The sequence below is a fragment of the Populus euphratica genome, unplaced genomic scaffold (genome assembly GCF_000495115.2).
Source record: "Populus euphratica unplaced genomic scaffold, PopEup_1.0 scaffold177.1, whole genome shotgun sequence".
NCBI lineage: Eukaryota > Viridiplantae > Streptophyta > Magnoliopsida > Malpighiales > Salicaceae > Populus > Populus euphratica.
Genome location: NW_011499972.1, coordinates 465,631 through 484,012, shown reverse-complemented (window position 1 = coordinate 484,012; position 18,382 = coordinate 465,631). Strand labels below are relative to the sequence as shown.

At 33.6% G+C, this 18,382-nt stretch overlaps 3 protein-coding genes across 8 annotated transcripts; 1 reads left to right on the top strand and 2 right to left on the bottom strand.

The window, feature by feature from the left end:
* Positions 1-3,122: 3,122 nt before the first annotated feature.
* LOC105139333 (putative HVA22-like protein g) lies at positions 3,123-6,770 on the top strand. 2 transcript variants are annotated; one of them, XM_011045736.1, is made up of 8 exons: positions 3,123-3,221; positions 3,309-3,394; positions 3,571-3,620; positions 3,806-3,904; positions 4,244-4,300; positions 4,389-4,452; positions 4,543-4,755; positions 5,527-6,770. In XM_011045736.1, exons 3-8 carry the CDS (start codon positions 3,589-3,591, stop codon positions 5,629-5,631), a joined length of 570 nt encoding a protein of 189 aa, XP_011044038.1. In that variant the 5' UTR covers positions 3,123-3,221; positions 3,309-3,394; positions 3,571-3,588; the 3' UTR covers positions 5,632-6,770. The 2 variants fall into 2 exon arrangements, with proteins under 2 accessions (XP_011044038.1, XP_011044037.1); XM_011045735.1 differs by having other exon boundaries at positions 3,309-3,398.
* Positions 6,009-6,506, bottom strand: LOC105139343 (uncharacterized). Its single transcript, XM_011045745.1, has one exon. It carries the CDS (start codon positions 6,504-6,506, stop codon positions 6,009-6,011), a length of 498 nt encoding a protein of 165 aa, XP_011044047.1.
* A 5,916-nt stretch (positions 6,771-12,686) lies between the features above and the next one.
* Positions 12,687-18,364, bottom strand: LOC105139332 (transcription factor E2FA-like). Of its 5 annotated transcripts, none has more exons than XM_011045731.1 (15): positions 18,102-18,364; positions 16,323-16,515; positions 16,086-16,139; positions 15,896-15,981; positions 15,732-15,820; positions 15,554-15,608; positions 15,245-15,297; positions 15,108-15,158; positions 14,960-15,008; positions 14,790-14,855; positions 14,597-14,673; positions 14,276-14,489; positions 13,652-13,718; positions 13,436-13,549; positions 12,687-12,731 (listed from the first exon to the last, which is right to left on the bottom strand). In XM_011045731.1, the coding sequence occupies exons 1-14, from the start codon at positions 18,306-18,308 to the stop codon at positions 13,482-13,484; spliced, it is 1,329 nt and encodes a 442-aa protein (XP_011044033.1). In that variant the 5' UTR covers positions 18,309-18,364; the 3' UTR covers positions 12,687-12,731; positions 13,436-13,481. The 5 variants fall into 5 exon arrangements, with proteins under 5 accessions (XP_011044033.1, XP_011044034.1, XP_011044032.1 ...); XM_011045732.1 differs by having other exon boundaries at positions 12,691-12,746; XM_011045730.1 differs by lacking the exon at positions 12,687-12,731 and having other exon boundaries at positions 12,889-13,549; positions 18,102-18,363.
* Positions 18,365-18,382: the final 18 nt, after the last annotated feature.

The following is an 18,382-nucleotide window of genomic DNA, read 5'->3' as shown; positions in this document are numbered from 1 at the left end:
ACGACTTCATCGACCCTTAGTAAAATTTGATTCAAAAACTCATTGATAGTTTTTTTTTTAAATTTAATTAAAATAATATCATTTTAATCTTTTAAAAAAATAAAATTAACTTAAAGTGATCTTCTTAACTCGTGATATAAGGCTTGTCTAGGACAAAACTTCAAGTCATATTTTAAAATAGTGATAACATCTATTTTTATTTTTATATATCTTAGTTATATAACTTTAAAATTAAAAGCTTTTTACATAAATATTTTTTTTTAAATAATAAATATTATATCCAGAGATATCTTCCCTTCATGCATCTTATTTTGAAAATAAATGATTTATATTTATGTTTCTACCTATGTCATTCCAATCAAGTATATTTCTTCTTTTACTGTCCTTTTTTTTTCCGGAACAATAACCTAAAGCTTCCTTGTTGAAAAGAAAAAAAAAACCATCTCAGCTCACTTAACACACAAGGAAAACAAAAGTTAAGGAAAAGAAAATATATTTTTTAAATCATCATATCAATGATTTAAAAGTTATTTATTCATGGAAGACATAGAAACCAGGGACATGAAGGTAACTTCAAAATCTTCATGTCAAGTGACTCGAGCCATCGCCATGGATGTGATTCCAGTTGCCGATGGTGCATAGGATCGAACTTGCGAGTCAAAAACCAAACCTGAACTACCCCCAACTAAACCCATAGATGCTACCTGTGGCATTTTCTACAATCCTAGCTAGTGAAAAGAACTCGGTGGAGACTCTTGTCATATCTCGAAATTTATTTCACATGTTTTCTCATCATTAGATGCCATTTAGTTGGTGAAGAACGTGACCTAACGATAACAACTTCATATATTTCATTATTTGATCTGTTATAGCTTTAGCATCGCAGCATCGAGAGACCCTCACCAACTCGTTGAGTTGCTGTCTTGGGGCGGAAACCAAGAGGGGAGAAACCCAATCAACTAAACTTATGAACATTGCTTGAAAGGATGCAAGATCATTCTAATTGAGCAATTACTTTTTTTTTTCTTTTTTTTATTGATTTCCCATGACTTCAATTGCTTGAAACCTTCAGAACTCGATTGCTTACAAATCCACGCGTTGTCTTCTTCTCCCGTGCCATATATTGAAACTAAAATCAGAGTGTACGTAATTAATTGATCGGAAAAAAGATTAGTGGGGCTTAATGTAAATATTTAGCCTTAATAAATATAAGGAAGGAGTCATAGACTTGGATTTGAAACATGGTCAATTGTGTGTAAATATTAAAGACAAATAAACAAACAAACAAGACTGGATCATGCCTTGGCTACGAATCTTTTGAAAATCATAACGTACGAACAAGGAGGAAGGTTCTTGTTGAAAATTATTACTTGCAAGCATGGTGGAAGCTTCTTCTCTTGATTGGCTCTCCATGCCCGGCCATTCACTTTTGGTTTAGGTATCAAATCAGTGGTTAATCAACCTGCACTTATTTTACGGTGGGTATTTCTTTTATTTAAGAATATATTAAAATAATATATTTATTATTATTTAAATTTTTTTATTAGCATAGCATTTATATCATCTGCACATATTTTAATTAATTTTATAAATTTTAAAATTAATAATTATATAAATTTCTAAAACTTGAAACGATAATTTTTTTATTAAAATTAATAATTATATAAATTTATAAAACTTGAAATGATAATTTTTCTAAAAAATAAATTTAAAATCTAATAAGTTAAATTAATCACCCTTTCAATTAGTTTATATTGACAAGGTCATATAATGAAGAAGTCGCCATCGAGTCTTGTATTAACACGCAGAATAACCTGTAAATTTCCTTTGTAATTTGTCATTCTTAATTCCCTTTGTCAATGGCCACAAGGTTGATTAAGCCCTGTTTGTTTACGAAGTCAGTTTCTGGAAAATGGCTGAAGTAGCTTCTGTGCAGTTTACTTTTCCGTCAAGAAAACTGAAAGGCGGTTTGAATAGTAAAATCCCCAAATAATACATTTGATTAAAATGTTGACATGTTTCTCACGTTTGATGTCAAAATTGACTTGCATGTTTCTTATCCAGCTGGAACAAAGGATGGCTTTTATTGGTTCAGGGAACCTTTGGGATTCCGTTTGAATTATTTTGATATTTTAATATTACAAATAATTTAAAAAATATATTATTTTGGTATATTTTTGAATAACATATCTTTTTAAACAAACACCCATATTTTATACTGTTTATTGAATAATTTGCCACCAGATTCAGTGACATAAATGAGATTGTCAAATTAATAAATTTAAAAAATAAAAGAATTACTCTTAATTGGAACTTGACTAGAACCACCGTTGTAATACTCGATCATGGATTGACCAGACTTGATGCTGGAATTACCAATCAACTCAAGTTTTGGTTTTTAATAATATTATTAAAAAAAATAAAAAATAGTCACATGCTAAATCAAGGGTTGGGTCACGGAATACCGCGTTACATGACAAGTGTGTATTTGTTCTAGAGATGAAAGCTGAGATTTAAATATTAAAAAAACTAAAAAAAATAATTTTTATAATTAAATTTTATATATAATTGAATTGTTTTAATCACAATCTCAACCATAAAAACTAAAATAAATACTTCATTCTATTTAGAAATACGAGCTGACATGTGTTCCTAACAAATTTAATTTTTTTATAAAAATTATTTTTTTATATATTGAATTATTTTTATACATTAATATCAAAAACAATTTAAAAATTTAAAAATATTATTTTAATATAAAAAATATTTTAAAAATAATCATAATCATTCTCGTGAATATATTACAGTGACCGAAACTGCCTCCATTTTATTTTATTTTTTATTGCTTGACCTTAACAAACAAAATGACAGAAACACCCTTGAAGAACAGAAAGCTTTTAAGTACCAAACAGTGAATCCGTTGGCAGAACCCCAAAAATCCCCTCTTTCCCTCCACTTTAAAAATTGCGTGTAAGAGTACTCGAGAGGCGTCCACTGCAAGAAATCTCTCCCATCTCCGTATCTTATTCTATTCTTTGTTCTGTAGCCATTCTCTCTTTAATTAACAACAGGACTGCTACTCTCTTCCCTATATAAATATAACACTTCTCTCTTTAATTAACAACAGGACTGCTACTCTCTTCCCTATATAAATATAACACAGATTGATAGATTTGTTTCCGATCATCCGCAGAAGCAGAATCACAGATCCCTCTCGAAAGGTTTAAAATCCATTTCTCTTCTGAAGAAGTAATTGTTAACCCCATGTTTTGTTGATTTATCTTCTTATATCTATATTTTGAATGCAGAGTTTGGACAAGAATTCTTCACGTCAAAGTTTCTTCAAGATTTTGTTTTTGTTTTTACAGTAGCAGCTCATTACAAGTTCATTGGTGTTGGTATGTTTCCTCTTTTGCTTTAATTAATATACAGCTTGTCTTCTCTTCTTCTTCTTCTTCTTCTTTGGATGTCAACTCTTGTCTTTTAGTTCACCGCTCTTTCTTCTTCTTCTTTAATTTCTTCCGTATTCCATGATTGAATGTGTAGAGTTTTCTCTTAATGGTCTTTCAGGGATTTTGAAGATTAAGGATGTTGGGAGATCTCGTCACCAGATATCTTGTGTAGGTTATTCAAACTCATATTCGTTCCTTCTTTTTTATTTACTCTCCTTGTATGTTTCTGTTGTCATTGTGATTCTGTGAATAAACTTTATTTCTAATGCTCTTTTCTCTTTATTGAATGATGTTTGTTGGAATTGAATATTGTGTTGACTTCCTTTCTTTTTTTCTTTTTTTGATATTGCCAGGTTGCTTTTTGGGTATGCATTCCCAGCATTTGAATGTTTCAGATCTGTGGAGAAGAACAAGGTGGACGTTGAAGAAATTAAATTCTGGTGTCAATATTGGTAAGTCCCCTCATGTTCATTCAAACCTGCAGGCTTGGTCTCCTGAACAAATTTTAGTTTTATTTTCTTTCCCAATATTTGTATGATCAATCTTGCGAATTGGGAAATAAAGAAAACGAAAAAGAAAAGGATTTTGAGTCGAGTGGAGGAGAAGCAGATTGATCTTTACATGCTGGTCATGGGGATCATGTGTTGAGTTCCTTCTTCACTCATTCATCCTGATACCGCTTTCTAAAAAGCAATAGTAACGCCTTATAAATCATTGCTTAAATTACATGGGTCTTCCTTGATGCTTTGCAGCCCTTGAACTTTCAGTGTAATTCTCATTAAATTTTGCAGGATCATTATCGCACTTGTAACGGTTTGTGAGAGGATAGGGGACGTATTTCTTTCATGGTAAGCTGAGTTCTGCAATTTTTGTATGTACAAGCCCAGTAGCTCCTTTTTTGTGGTATTTGATTTTCCTTCTCGTTTTATGGTGAAGGTTGCCGATGTATGGTGAGGTGAAACTGGCATTTTTTATCTACTTGTGGTATCCAAAAACAAAGGTAAAGACAGAAGATGATTGGATGAGAACTGGAAGAAATTTTGTTCGCCAAGTTCAGCAAATTATAACGTTAAACTCTTGCTCAATGCAGGGAACTGGCTTTATCTACGAGACCATGTTGAGGCCTTTTGTAACAAGGCATGAAACGGATATCGAAAGGAAGTTACAGGAGATGAAGGCTAAAGGTTGGGATTTTGCCATCTATTACTGGCACAACTGCACCGAATTGGGGCAGACTAAATTCTTTGACGCTCTGCAATACTTTATGAGCCAGTCAGGGAAGTCTACAAACAGCAAAACAAAGGTAAATTATTTTTCCTTCAAAACAAGTCATTAAATCAGTAAAATATGGCTACAGAACACAACAGTGCCCGTGATTCCAAGTGGACGCACAAGGAATAAATATCAACACACAACAAACTAGCTAGAAGCAACGCCTTCCCCCTCCACAAGCAAAACACACCTTGCCATGTTAGAGAAGGAAACCTTGGATGGGCGAACACTCCTTGCGCCATGATACTAGTTGCATTTCATTTGTTATTCCTTCTTGGCGCTGCTCTGCCAATAATCTTTATTGCTTAGCATACCTGCCCAACGAATTTCATCACTCTTCTCTTTCTTCATTGGGTATCTAGCTTGTAAACTTGGTTACTTATCAGTCTCCGTCTCATCCCTGAAAATATTTGTGCCTCATTCAAGCTCCATGACCCATCACACATAATTTATCCATCTATCGTTACAAACCCAACACTTCACAAATAGCTCTCATCTCGTGCCTATAGGAAGAAACATCTTTCATTACACACACTAATCTATAGTCTTTATGAGTGAAATGGATTCAACTTCAGAAGAATCAACAGGTTAAGCACCATGTAATTGTAAATGTAAATGGAGCAGATTAACAATCTCGATTAGCAATTCTGTAATCAGTAATGAAAAATACGCATACGCATTCACAGCACTTTGGTTTCTTTGATGATATCTTGTATAAGCACAACTCTTAATATACTACAGAAAAAACAGTAACATTGATGAATTAGTTAGTACTAATTGTGATTTCTAACCAATCTTGCAGAAGAGCAATGGCTATGAACCTAGTGCTCCCCCACTACCCGTACCATCGCCAAATGAGTGGCCTTCAATGGCCATGCATAAAAGCAAGAATAGAAAGCGGTCATAAAGACCACCGCCTCCGCCCGGCAGCAGCACAATCAACCGAGCAGTTGCAGGGTCCCCGAAATCCAATCGACTGCAAGTCCACCTCGATCAGGAAACATAATATGTTACCACAATGGACACAGACAACTCAACTAGCCTTGATTCTAATTTCAATCAAAAGCGTACGTGGCTACGAAGAACAAAACCAATCCAACACTGAAAAGAAGATTTGTAACAAAAGAAAAACTGTACAAAAAATCCAAACATCAGAAAAACATGGAAAAAAATTCTTCTTGTACATGATATCTTTCTCTCTTTGTTTTCTAAATCATTTATGGGTTTGCAACTTTGACTCGAGCTGAATCAGATACACACACTGTAATTGACACTGAGTCACTGTTATTTGTTGAAGTGGACTCGAATGGCACGGAGGATCCGATCAAAAGCATTAGTTATGCTCGGAATGACACAAACGCTGATGAACCCAAAACAAGCAGTGATTGGATTCTTGGCGGATAAGCGAAGCCAGAGACGGCGGAGGAAGTGGGTGCCAGAGGAATCAGGAGAGGAGGACATGGGCTGGAGGTAAGCCCAGGCAGCTTGCTTAACAAGGCGGTTGCGGATGGGAATTTCATAGGTGGAAGTGGTGTTGGAAGTAGCCGATGTTGGGGAGTTAACGGTGGCAGAAGGGAGAAGGTCTTTGATAGAAGTGTAGGATAAAGAGGATTTTAGGCGGGGTAGGGAGATGTCAAGGTGAGAAGGAAGGGTGCCGTCTAAGTGTGATGGAGGGAGACTGGAGGTGTGGAGGGAGAGCTTTGTGGGGATAACAAATGAGGTGGCTATTGAGTTTATCCGGCGGAGGGTGAGTGTTTGTGGTGGTGGTCCTTGGTTGCTCATGGTGTGGATGAGGGAGGGAGGGAGAGAAGGGAATTTGGGAGTTTATTATGGGAATACGGCGACTGAGGCTGGTTGAAGCGAAGACTATGCTGCTGCTGTCTGCCGTTCATTGACTGCAATTATTGGCCTATGTTGTCGTTATCCTTTTCCACGTCATATCGTTTAATGTTTGGCCCTTCGTTGTTTAGTCCCTTAAGTTTTCTTATATTGTTTCCAAATTAATTTATGGTGGATGGAATAATCAGGATTTCTTGTTTCCTTTCATTTACGAGTTTTAGTTTATGATCCAATTGGATTTAATTTTATATATTGAGAATCCCATTGAATAAAGAATTAGTTTGGGGAGGGGAGCATAAATTGAGATAATTTAACTCATATCCATGATTAAGCACGGCTCTTCTTGCATCATTTATTCACGTAGATAGTTTTTTTGGCCATATATGAAATTTGGAACATATCCAAGGGCATCACAAAAATTAAAATATTAAATTACAAAAAATATTATACCAAGGTATTTGATGATTGTATGTCCAATACAATGAACTATATCCTATGGTCTAGTGTTTCCTTGTTTTCTATATTGGTTGTCTTCTTCTTTTCTTAAATAGAAAAACCTAGTCGATCGAGGCTATAATGTAGAATATGCACTCGATGCAATGCCAATTATTCTTCTATGATGACTTGTTTTATTTATGTTTTGGTGGTAATTATTGTTAAAATAGAAATTGAGTTGGCATTTTTTTATTTAAAAGCATCAATACTAGATAATTGCAAATTAATTATAATTTTTTTCATTGAAAATTATAATTTTATATTCAAATACAAGAATTGTTAATGAAGTTTTCAATACACACACATATGTATTAATAAAAAAAATAAAATTAAACATAAATATCATTTTTAAGGATATATTAATAAATAAATAAAATGGAAGGGCCTAATCATATATATGGGTGATGATTATGATTGACGGGTATATAGTTCCTTTGTTCCTGGTAGTTAAACATTTATTATTAACTTTTTGAGGGAAAAATACATTTTCATTCGACCTATAAATGTAAAAATCTCACATTCAACATGGATTAGTAAAGAAGTTGCTACCAATAATAAATGTTGATTCAAATATCTCCCATGAAGCACTTTCTATGATTTTAAATGATAAATTTAATATCAAGATACAATTATGGAGAGAAATGACAGACAAAAAAGTTTGTAGGAGAGAGTTACACTAAGTCTTTTAAAAAACTCTCCATATATATTAAGCATTAAAGTAATGTAATCAAGGTTCAATTGTAGATTTGATGAAATCATTGTAAAAATGGGAAAGAAGATTTGTTATGCTGAAAATTATTTAAGGCCAGATTATTTGATGAAATTATATGAAAAGGGAGGAGGAATCTTGGAGATGATGATAAAGAGATTATTCGATTTTTCGTTTTGTAAATCATGCTTGAATGTGGCTTGAAATGGCTGAAAATGGTTCCTAGATATTAAAACTATTTATGGTATTTTTATAATTATTTAAATCATGAACAACTATTTTTTTAATAAAAATAAAGTAATGATACTTCTAAGGGGTGTACTATGGTATTTTTATAATTATTTAATTCATGACCAACTATTTTTTTAATAAAAATAAAGCAATGATAATTTTAAAAGGTGTAGTTTAACTAGTCAGATCCTAAATTTATTCTTTAAAGATCACTAGTTTAAGTCTTATAAATCTTATGACTACTAGAGACTTATATGATTTTTAACTTCAGGATCTATAAAATTAATCGAGATGCACACAAGTTGATATGATACTCATGTTAATAAAAAAACAAAGCAATAACCTTTTTTTAAAAAAAAAACCAACAACTCTTTAGCGATTTTATATTACTTTTATATTCTAGAGGTTTTTTTAATTATTATTTCAAATATAATGATAGTTTTATAAATAAATATATATTTTTTCTTGATTTTTTTCTCGCACTAACTCCTAAAAATATAATATGTTATTTGTTTTTAAAATTTAAGTTATAAAATGCAATGTTCAATAACTTAATTCTAAAGTGGAAAAAAGATAAAACTATAGAATTCTTAGAGTAATTTTTTCCAAAAATCAAACTAGTAATTAGTACATTAGATACCACAAAGTTTAGAAACTCAATATATTTTATCTTTGCGCACGCTGCATCTTCATTCTCTGCTATTAAAAGGGTCATGTTTCCTTGTCAAAGGGGATAATCAAATGATTACGCTCGAACATGTTGAAAGATAATTAATACCACTATTATTCAAATCAAATTATTAATTAAGCTGTAAGATAATTAATTAAAAAAAAAACAACTCCACCATGCTTATCCAAATTTGAAAAGGATCTCTCATATTCTCCAGATCTTAATTAATACCAAATAAAAAAGATAGTGATAGGGTTATTAGTATTGAAGTATTTTATCTTACCAGACGTCGTATGTAGTATATACTCATCGATCTGAAAAACAAATGAGAGGGGACACCAAAGGGGTAGGAAGATGTGGTAAACCAGCCACCGCTCCCCTGTTTTCAAACCATCGATCCTCAATGGTGGTGTTCTTCTATTTCTACGAATTAGAGAAACCAAAAACTCTCCGGCAGCCTGTTTTTAAATATTAGGGTTGGTGAAGGAAGTATCGCTTTCTTCCAAATTCATGAGTTTGAGTGGTCAAATCTTGAGCGGCTTGGAGCCTTGTATGGTGTTGTGTTGCCCCTTATTTTTCCACGTTTAGTGCATCTTCTTTCTTTCCTTTCCCATGGTCATGCTCTCCTTGCTTGTCAAATTGAAGTGCCCGGAGCCACCATGCAGAGCCGGTAAGAGTTTTCTTGTGCTTTTTTATTCTATTACAAGAAATGTGGCACACGATTCGCTAGTCGCTAGTGATAATTTAAATAATATGAAAAAAAATACAGTAATAATAATTAATTAAAAACAATAAAAAAATAAAAAGAAATACATTCGAGCCTATCCAAATTATCAAACAACATGCTAACCCAATTAAGGAAAAATTAAGAAAAAAAGAGTCAAACTTCAAAAAAAATATCAGCTTTAAAATATAAAGAAAAAAAATAAAAACTATCATTCAATTTAACAAAAAACCAAATAAAAATGAAATTTGAAAAAAAATTAAAAATATCTCAAAAAACTTATAATAAAAAAATCGAGATTAAACTTGAAAGATAAAAAAAAATAGAGAGTGAAATTAAAAATCATTTATAATATAATAAATTATTCATAAATTAAAAAATGATAAGAGGTGAAATAAAAAAGAATTATTGAAAGCAAACCAAAATGTTTTATCCAAATTCAATTAAGAAGCATAATTCTCAACCAATTTAATTTTAAAGAATAAAATTGCTATAAAAATATTAATAAAAAAGACTTGCAAAAGCAACAAGAAAAATTTAAAAAATAATGATCAAATTTAAAGATAAAAAAAAAACATATGGGTAAAATCGAAACCATATGTAAAAACCAAGTAAACCCAGGTAAACATTCTAACATTGTCAAATCTTAAAAAGCTCGTAATCTACGAAAACCTGAATCCATGTAATATCAAGAAGTTTATTATAAAGCCAATTTTAAGATATAAATTTGAAAAACTTGTCAAACCAAAAAAAATAACGAAAAAATCTTGAGGGCAACCAATCCAAGCTAACAAATTCAACACATGACTGAGGGCATGAGACTAGGATGATATTATAAATAAAAAGCTTAACAATTATCAATAAAAAATATTAAAAAATATGTTAAAAAAATAAAAATCAACTCAGATTAATCTTATAGATCTATGGCTCAGGTTGTGAAAATCATGTAATCCCATCAAAGGCAAGCTAAAAAAAACAAAGAAATCAATTTTTTAACCAAACAAACATCGAGAAATGAAATTAAAAAAAGACGATACAAAACAATAATACAAAAAAACAATTAATAATTAAAAAAATCATGACTAAATTTGACATTAAAATCAAATAAAATTAAATATTCAAATATGAAATTGTAAAAAACCAATCCATTATGAAAATGAATAAAAAATAATAATTAAAAAAAGCACAACCAAATGTGAAATGAAAATAAATGTCGAGGGGTGGAGTTGTAAAAAAAGAAATCAATCAAAAAAATAATTCAAAACAAAATAAATAACAGTCCAAAAAATAAGAATTAAATTTAAAAATAAATTTTAAAAAATCAAATGATCAAAGATGAAATAAAAAATAAAATCCAAATAGAAATAATCAATGGAAATAAAAAAAGTTGCAAATAAAAGATGAGGGCTTGAATGAAAAGAAAAGATAAATTGAAAGGCCAATATGATTTTTTTTACATGGCCAGCACACAATTTTGAAAAACAAAAATCATTTCCGGTTAAACCCCGCCGAACCACCATACACACACACACTATTCAAGAAAAAAAAGATGATGAGACGAATCACAAGCTGCTGCAGAAGTGCCATTACAGCCAGCGGAGTTAGCCATACACATCACCTAAAGTTGATGAAACGGCTGATATGCTGGTAGGTGTTTTACATGCACATGTATGTTTTTTGTTTTTATTGGTACAAAACCAAAAATACTAAGAACAATCAACAATAACAAAACATGAGAAAATTACTACTAAGCCCCTGAATTCATTTAAAAAAAACAGGAATGACATGGATAATGTAGTAATTTCATTATTCTCTTGAACATACAAAAACATCCCTATGTAGAAAGAATTGGATTATTTTATTCTAGGGTTACATTAGTTATTTTAGTATGCATTTTAAAACACAATTACTAAAATAACCCTACTCAATTCTTAAAATAAATTTATATAATGAAGAAAAAAGCCACCCTGTCCCGAAAAAAAGCTAAAAGAAGAAATGGCAAGCGTTAATATAATAATTAAAATATTGTAATGAAGCACAGAAATACCAGCATCAGTTTTAGCTTTCGTGTAATAATGTAATATAATCCGCCAATTCCAACAGCCATTTATTTCCAAAAAGTTAACCAGGATGATACTCAAACGCTTGCTTTCGAGTTTCGCCACCGTAATTACGTACAAGTTCAGTGTCCGGCTCTAGCAAAGCGTAAAAGCCAAAGAAGCTACCGCCTGCCTGGATATGAATGAAGTCAGAATAAAACACCGGAGAAAAAGGAAGCACTGACCCGGTATCTGGCGTGGAGCATGTTAAGGTTACGTGGTGCTGAGCTGGACTCCAAATGGTAACTTATGGTCGTCTAGATCAATAAATGACCTGGAGTACCCTAGCTGATTTGTCGTTCCCTTCTTTATTCTTAAAATAAACACGTGTCGGGAGCAACGAACAATAACGGTTCATTACAGTAGGGAACGAGCTTAAATCGATTCGATCGTAAAAGTCCAGAAGGGTCCTTGATTGATATAATAATAATAATAATAATAATAAAATCTAGCATCTACCAGCTGATAAGATGTGTGCTGATAAGCAAAAGATATAATTTTATTCGGCGAAAAAGATTTTATTCTAATTAGAATTCACCAACCAAACAATTCAGTTTTTTTTTTTTAACAATTAGTAATAACATAAATAGAACAAGATACTAAGTCGATTGTTTTTCATCAAAATTAAAAATTTTGTATTCAAATTAATAAAAATTTTTAAAAAAGATTTAATATATTCCCTGACAAAAAACAACCATTTCACTTCCAAAGAAACCCTTCCCTCAAGCTGTATCTTTTTCTACTTTATTGATCTTGCTTACTGCTTTCCCGGTACATTTAAATCCACACCATTCCTTTTTCCAAGTTCCTTTTTTAGGATTTAAGCTCCAGAATCCCACTCCTTATTTGATAAGTCACCTCATCACAAATTAAGCCCCAAGTAAATTTATTGACAACATAAAAACTGACGTGCCCAGAAAGACAAGATTTAGTACCTGTTTCATTAGCCAAAATAAGCATCCAAAGAAAAATTCATGTAAAATCAACACTACTGTACAAACAGTCAGGACTCCCATTGCCCCTAGGCGTTTTGAACACGAAAGTGACTGAGCAGATGACCAGCAGTCTACCATGAGCACTGAGTAAACTTAAAATGCTTACTAAGAATCTTTGATTGCATAATGTATTCCTCGGAATAAAGCACAAATTCCATTGGTGCCGATCTTCAAGGAAGGTACATGCTATTTATAATCTTAATAAATAGTAGTATTTCCTCTTGCCATTCTGTGATTTTCTATTCCTGAAAGAATAGGTGCTGGGAGTAATTGGGAATAAGGTAAGGTGTAGGCGGAGGGGTCAACGAAAGAACTAAAAATGTTAAACATGACTGAGTGATTGAAGTTCAATCAACTATCACTTGAAAATTTTCAAGTATGATGTTCCAGGAAGAAACTTCAGCCACAAAAGCAGCATGCTTCCATCCAAGGAAATATGGAAACTAACGTTTACAACTTGGGACCAGAAAATTAAAATAATGTTACTGATTCTAGGCCGGGAACCAATGCTGCCCCAAAGTTATACTGGTTCCCGCACAACATTGTTAGAGCATGCCACTAAGATCTGTTGCATTCCATCGCTAAACAAACTAAAGCACCAACGATAGCAACATGTACATGTATGATGAAATAATAAACGTACTTTAACTATGTTGTGTATGCCCTCGCATCATAAGATACACCCAGACTCAGTTCCATCCAGAATGTCCACCATTTCAAACAAAACTTCCTCCTTTTCTTTTCCCTTTAATTTGCTTTCAAATGACCACAAATATCAATTTCTACCATATAGCATTAACCATGGATTGTCATTTGTCAGCTTCTAACACTTTCCTGGTTTGTTTTTCTTCGGCCCACTCATTGGCATTTTGAGTATTTGAGGAGCATAGGGCGCAGATAGGTGTAGAAAAAGGATTTCGCTTGGCACATTGGATAAATCAATATTTACCTCAGAATAGAGCTTGCACACCAGTTGGCACTTCAATAATCCCAGGCTATAGAGTTTGTGTCCTAGGTGTTGGGACATCGGCCACTCCAAAGTCGGTCCATTCTATATTTGCTGCTAAATGTGTCAAGGATTGATGATTGAACCTTACATGGTCAGAGGAAGCAGTTGGGGGGGGGGGTTGGAATATCAAAAGGAAATAATTTCAAGCAAGGATACAGTCTGTCTTCCACATATCTGTAATGCTTATGTCTGCATCTGAAAGAAGCCAGTAATCTGAATCGTTCTGCAAGAGTAACAAGAATAATAGAGTTAACAGAGTTAGACATCTTCGACATTTGAATAGGAAAATGACTGACCAAAAAACTATAAACTTTGATTCGTTCAGATAGAGCAGCTGCAAAATCTTTGGTATGACCCAACAGAATTCTGCATGTCTTATTTGTTTTATATACGCTATAAGAAACAATTTGGAACCTACCAGCAGAAAGGTTTCACAGATGACATTTACATGAATTAAAATGTTTAAGTAAATCCTTACAATTTGAGGATTAATTGCTGCTTAAAAGATTTTTTTTAAAAAAAAACAGCATTTTAATCAAATTTACTGTGCATCATCTCAGCTTTCTGTTCACAAAACTGATACTGAGCCAGGCAATCAAAAAATGGGCTTGAAACCAAAGCTCAAAATCATTGGTCAGAGACTCAGAGGTGCATGCCCATCATTATCAGATCTAGTAAGTACCTATGCTGAAGTCAACTATTATCCATGGAAATACTATAAGCCTCTTTAGTGAGTAGTTAATTGTTAATAAGAACAAAAACGCTGTTCACTACACTTACATTTATATCAGAAGGAACGATCTTCATCATTCCCCCTAAATCCTGAGTAGCATTAGGATCAGAGAATGTAGTTGGAACCTGTTGTGCCAGAGGATCAGCTCTTTTCTCAGTTCTTACACCAGTGGTCATCTCTGTCACTGGATTTCCATGGGATGCTGAACTAGAAGCGTGAGGAAAAGCAGACGCATCAACACTATTCATCTCCTCAAATTGACTAGAACAAAGAACAGAAAACACTTAAATAAGGGGAGAGAAACAAAAATAATCAGTAAACTGATTCTCAAAAGACAATGATGTCCCCATCTTGAAAGTGGTCACCACCTCACAAGGTAGACATCAATAGGACCCATGGAGCTTCTCAGGATTATCCTGTATCTCCTCTGTTGACAGTCAACAGCCTGAGACATACAGAAGCAAAATCACTCCGGCATCAAGCAGATGAAGCATAGAATACAAATAAAAACAACTTTTCTCCAGTCCCCATTCTTTTTTAAATTTTATTCTATCAACTTACCTCATCAGGATCAAGGACTTCTAGAGTAGTTCCATGGGGAGCTTTAATTGCTATAAGGGTTTCATTCTGGCATGAGAAACAGAAGAAAGTTGACAAAAACATAGGAAAGATCAGCATCAAGACTGGAAAAATATCATGGCAGGTATGAAGTTTGGAGAGAATAAAAGTACCAGGAAACAAGGTAGACTCTTGATATCTTCTTCAGTCACAAAAAGCCACCTGTAATTGTACGAAGATGAATAGGAGTACCATAATTAGTAAATACAACACCTGCTCAAATTAATTGAAAGTATGTAGGGTTTGCGGAGAGGGTTGTACTTCTGATTGTTCTCTTGTTCACTCATATCTCTCAATCGTTCCTGCATTTCTCTGCAACACTTTGACAGCATTAGCATTATCCAAGAGATTCAACATTTCAATATTATTTGCTTTAACAGGAAAATCAGCCATGTAACCTAATTTGATCATCTAGTTTGTGCTCTTCCATAGTAAGCTTTTCAATTTCTTCCTGCAGGAAAAGAAGCACAAGATAAACCTCCTGCATTAGAAGCCAATAAGTAATTGTTTTCACCCTCCCCTTTTCATTTCCTCATCATTTGAGTAGAGCATCATCAAAAATGGAGTAAGGGGTAATACATTCAAATTGTCTGTGAGCAGTCACACATCAAGATAGAAAGATAAAGAAAAATTACACCCATGATAATTTGCAGAAAAGAAAATTAGTTATCTTGTAGAACAGAAAAATAATATCCGCTTCCATTTACCTGTAATAAAGTTGCATCACCTTCTACCTGCCTTGGCCTTGAAGCATCAATGCCCCTGGTCAACCATTCAATCAAATTAATCCCTATGCGAGTTCCCATGTGCTTTGGATGCCTAGAGGAGTCAAACATGGAAACAAAATAGTAGAATTTTCAAGAAAGTTTATTATCATCAACTTACTTCCAGCGTATTCTATTCTTGAGTGTCTTTTCTATGAGACCAATTCCTTCCAAGACATTTGTTATATCATATATCCGCCTCTTCTGTACCTGTTCCAGTAAAAAGCTTTTAACAATTATGATACATTATCATCACTACAAACATTCGATCAGAAGCATGACTACCTCCAAGGTTTCGGCTGCATTGTTTAGGTCAAGAATTCCATCATGGGCATTTTTAAATAGATCAACAAACCTTTTTGTCAAAAGACCTGAAAAAGATGGTAGAAATAAATATGATAGCTTTCACAGCTCTACAAGAAAATGAAAACAGATATGATGAAATCATCTTGAATGTTAATATTTGAAAAATTACCGAGCGAACTATCATAACGACAGCTGCCAGCTGGAGTAAGAGGAGAAGAGCAATCTGCAAGTTCGCGTATAATATTCATCAGGTTCCTCTTTAAGTTAGTTATGCTTGGACAATAAAGACTTTATGCAAACCCTACTCAAAGGATGAAGAGACATAATCTGTATAGTAACAAGCAAAGTCTAAGCTGTCTTAACGCGTGCAAAAGAACTTGCAAAGGTTATAAATACAATTCCTCACCAGCCTTCGACACTGGGGTTTGAGGCCCAGCTCCATTGCCCTTTGAGGTCTTGGAATTGTTGTGTGCCCTACCTCCTTTTGCTGATGCAGGTGTCCTGAAGGGACTATTAGATATATTAATGCATCCAGGGCTACTAACATGATTGCTGGAGCTGACTCCATTATCAGCCAATCCACTCTTCCGTTTTAATTTCTGAGGGGCACCGAAAATTGCAACATTGTATTAAATGACTGGCAGGAGTGGATAAAACCATAAAGAACATAAGGTTACAGGTAATTACTTAAAAATTGTCAAAATAAAACAAAGGCAATTCAGTTTCAATTAGCAGAAAGCATAAAATGAGACTACAGCCAAGTATACTGTAGGACCTGCTATACTGTAGGACCTGCGATAAATATGTTGTTGGAAGCTACAATCATAGAAAAATGAGTAGGACCTGCAATAAATATGTTGTTGGAAGCTACAATCATAGAAAACTGATTTCATGCATGATCATCAGGGTTCATTGGAAGTGTTTATACCATTCCCTCAAAATCCACCACCACTACTGCTCCAATAAAAAAAATCATATGAAACTATGATGCACATATAAGCCTTCCTTGTATAGCAACTAATGCAGTAACTGGAAATCAGAACTAGATAGAAAAAAAAAGGCTACACAGCATTTCCATGAAGGATCTTAACAAAAGGGCATGTTTGGCTTATTAAGCAAGCATAAGGATTCAAATGAAGTTCATATAGGTAGATTAATGTGTGAACCAAAATCCATACTTAAGAAAAAAGAATGGGCTAGAAAACAAGTCAGTATTCTATTATAGTATGTTTTGTAGGGTAAAAGGGTGAGAGGAAGGGTAAATGAAAGCGATGGTGTTACCCTCCTCTTGTTTGCAATGCATGGGAGGGGAAACGAGAGTGACATATCTTCTTCTTGTTCAATTAAAGGGTGTAAGAGCAGTTTACCTGTAGAAGTAAAATCATATTCCTTATTGTTACAATTTGGAGGAGATTTTAACAGTACCATTAGAAAAACAAGTTAAAAAGATAATAATTCCATCCCTTCCTCCTCACCCCTCTTAAGGATGCTGTGAATTTTATTATAAAAGGAGTAATGTTGTAGTAAACCCTCCAATCCCCTACACTACCCGTGAGAAACAGGACAAAAGGAAAACAAAATTCACAAACCACCCTAGAATATTTAAAGGATTCAATACCCCATCCTATCTTCCTTTTCACTTTAAGTCCTCTTACCCAAACATGGTTTGGGAAATGAAACACAGCCTCCATTCCCTAGACATGAGAAGCTCACTTAAACAGTATCTGTATGAGAACTTAATGGACAATGGGCTTCCACCAAATACTAATATTTATACCAATAGAACAAATTCCAAAATTCAACACCAAGTCCAACATCATCAAAAATAAGATATGTGAAATGACAACTCAATTTTCCAAATAAACATCCATTCAGATTCTGCCAAAACGACAATCATAGCATAACTGATAATCTTGAAGCACCCAAAATAACCCAATTTCTTTCCAGAATCCAAAATTTCCCTTCCTTTCCCACAATTTCTATCAACCAAACACACCACTATCAAAACAAAACAAAAACGCATTTAAGACATAATTGAACTTCCATTAACATCAAATACTCGCACGAACAATCCTCAAAAACACATTAAACACCAACATAAAAACAAAAGGAAAATTAATTAAAAAAACAGATACACACGGGTATCTTTATACAAATATAGAAGCACAGAGAAACTGAAACGCACAGGAGATCTCACAACAATAGCCTCAGCATCCCGATCTGCGGCGACTCTACTAGTACTCGGAGAAGAAAATCGGTGATAATCATCAGGAGGAAGAAACGGAGGCTTCATCGTAGCAAACGCAAGGTGCCGCGCTAAAGGAGGCAAGATCGGTCCTGATGGCGGCGCCGTCGCAGCCGGGCGGGGTGAGGCTTTAGCGCCGCCCGACATAAATGAAACCTAAAAACAAAAACCGGAGTAAAGGAGAGAAGAAAACTGGAATCGTTTGATTAGTAAAAGAAGTA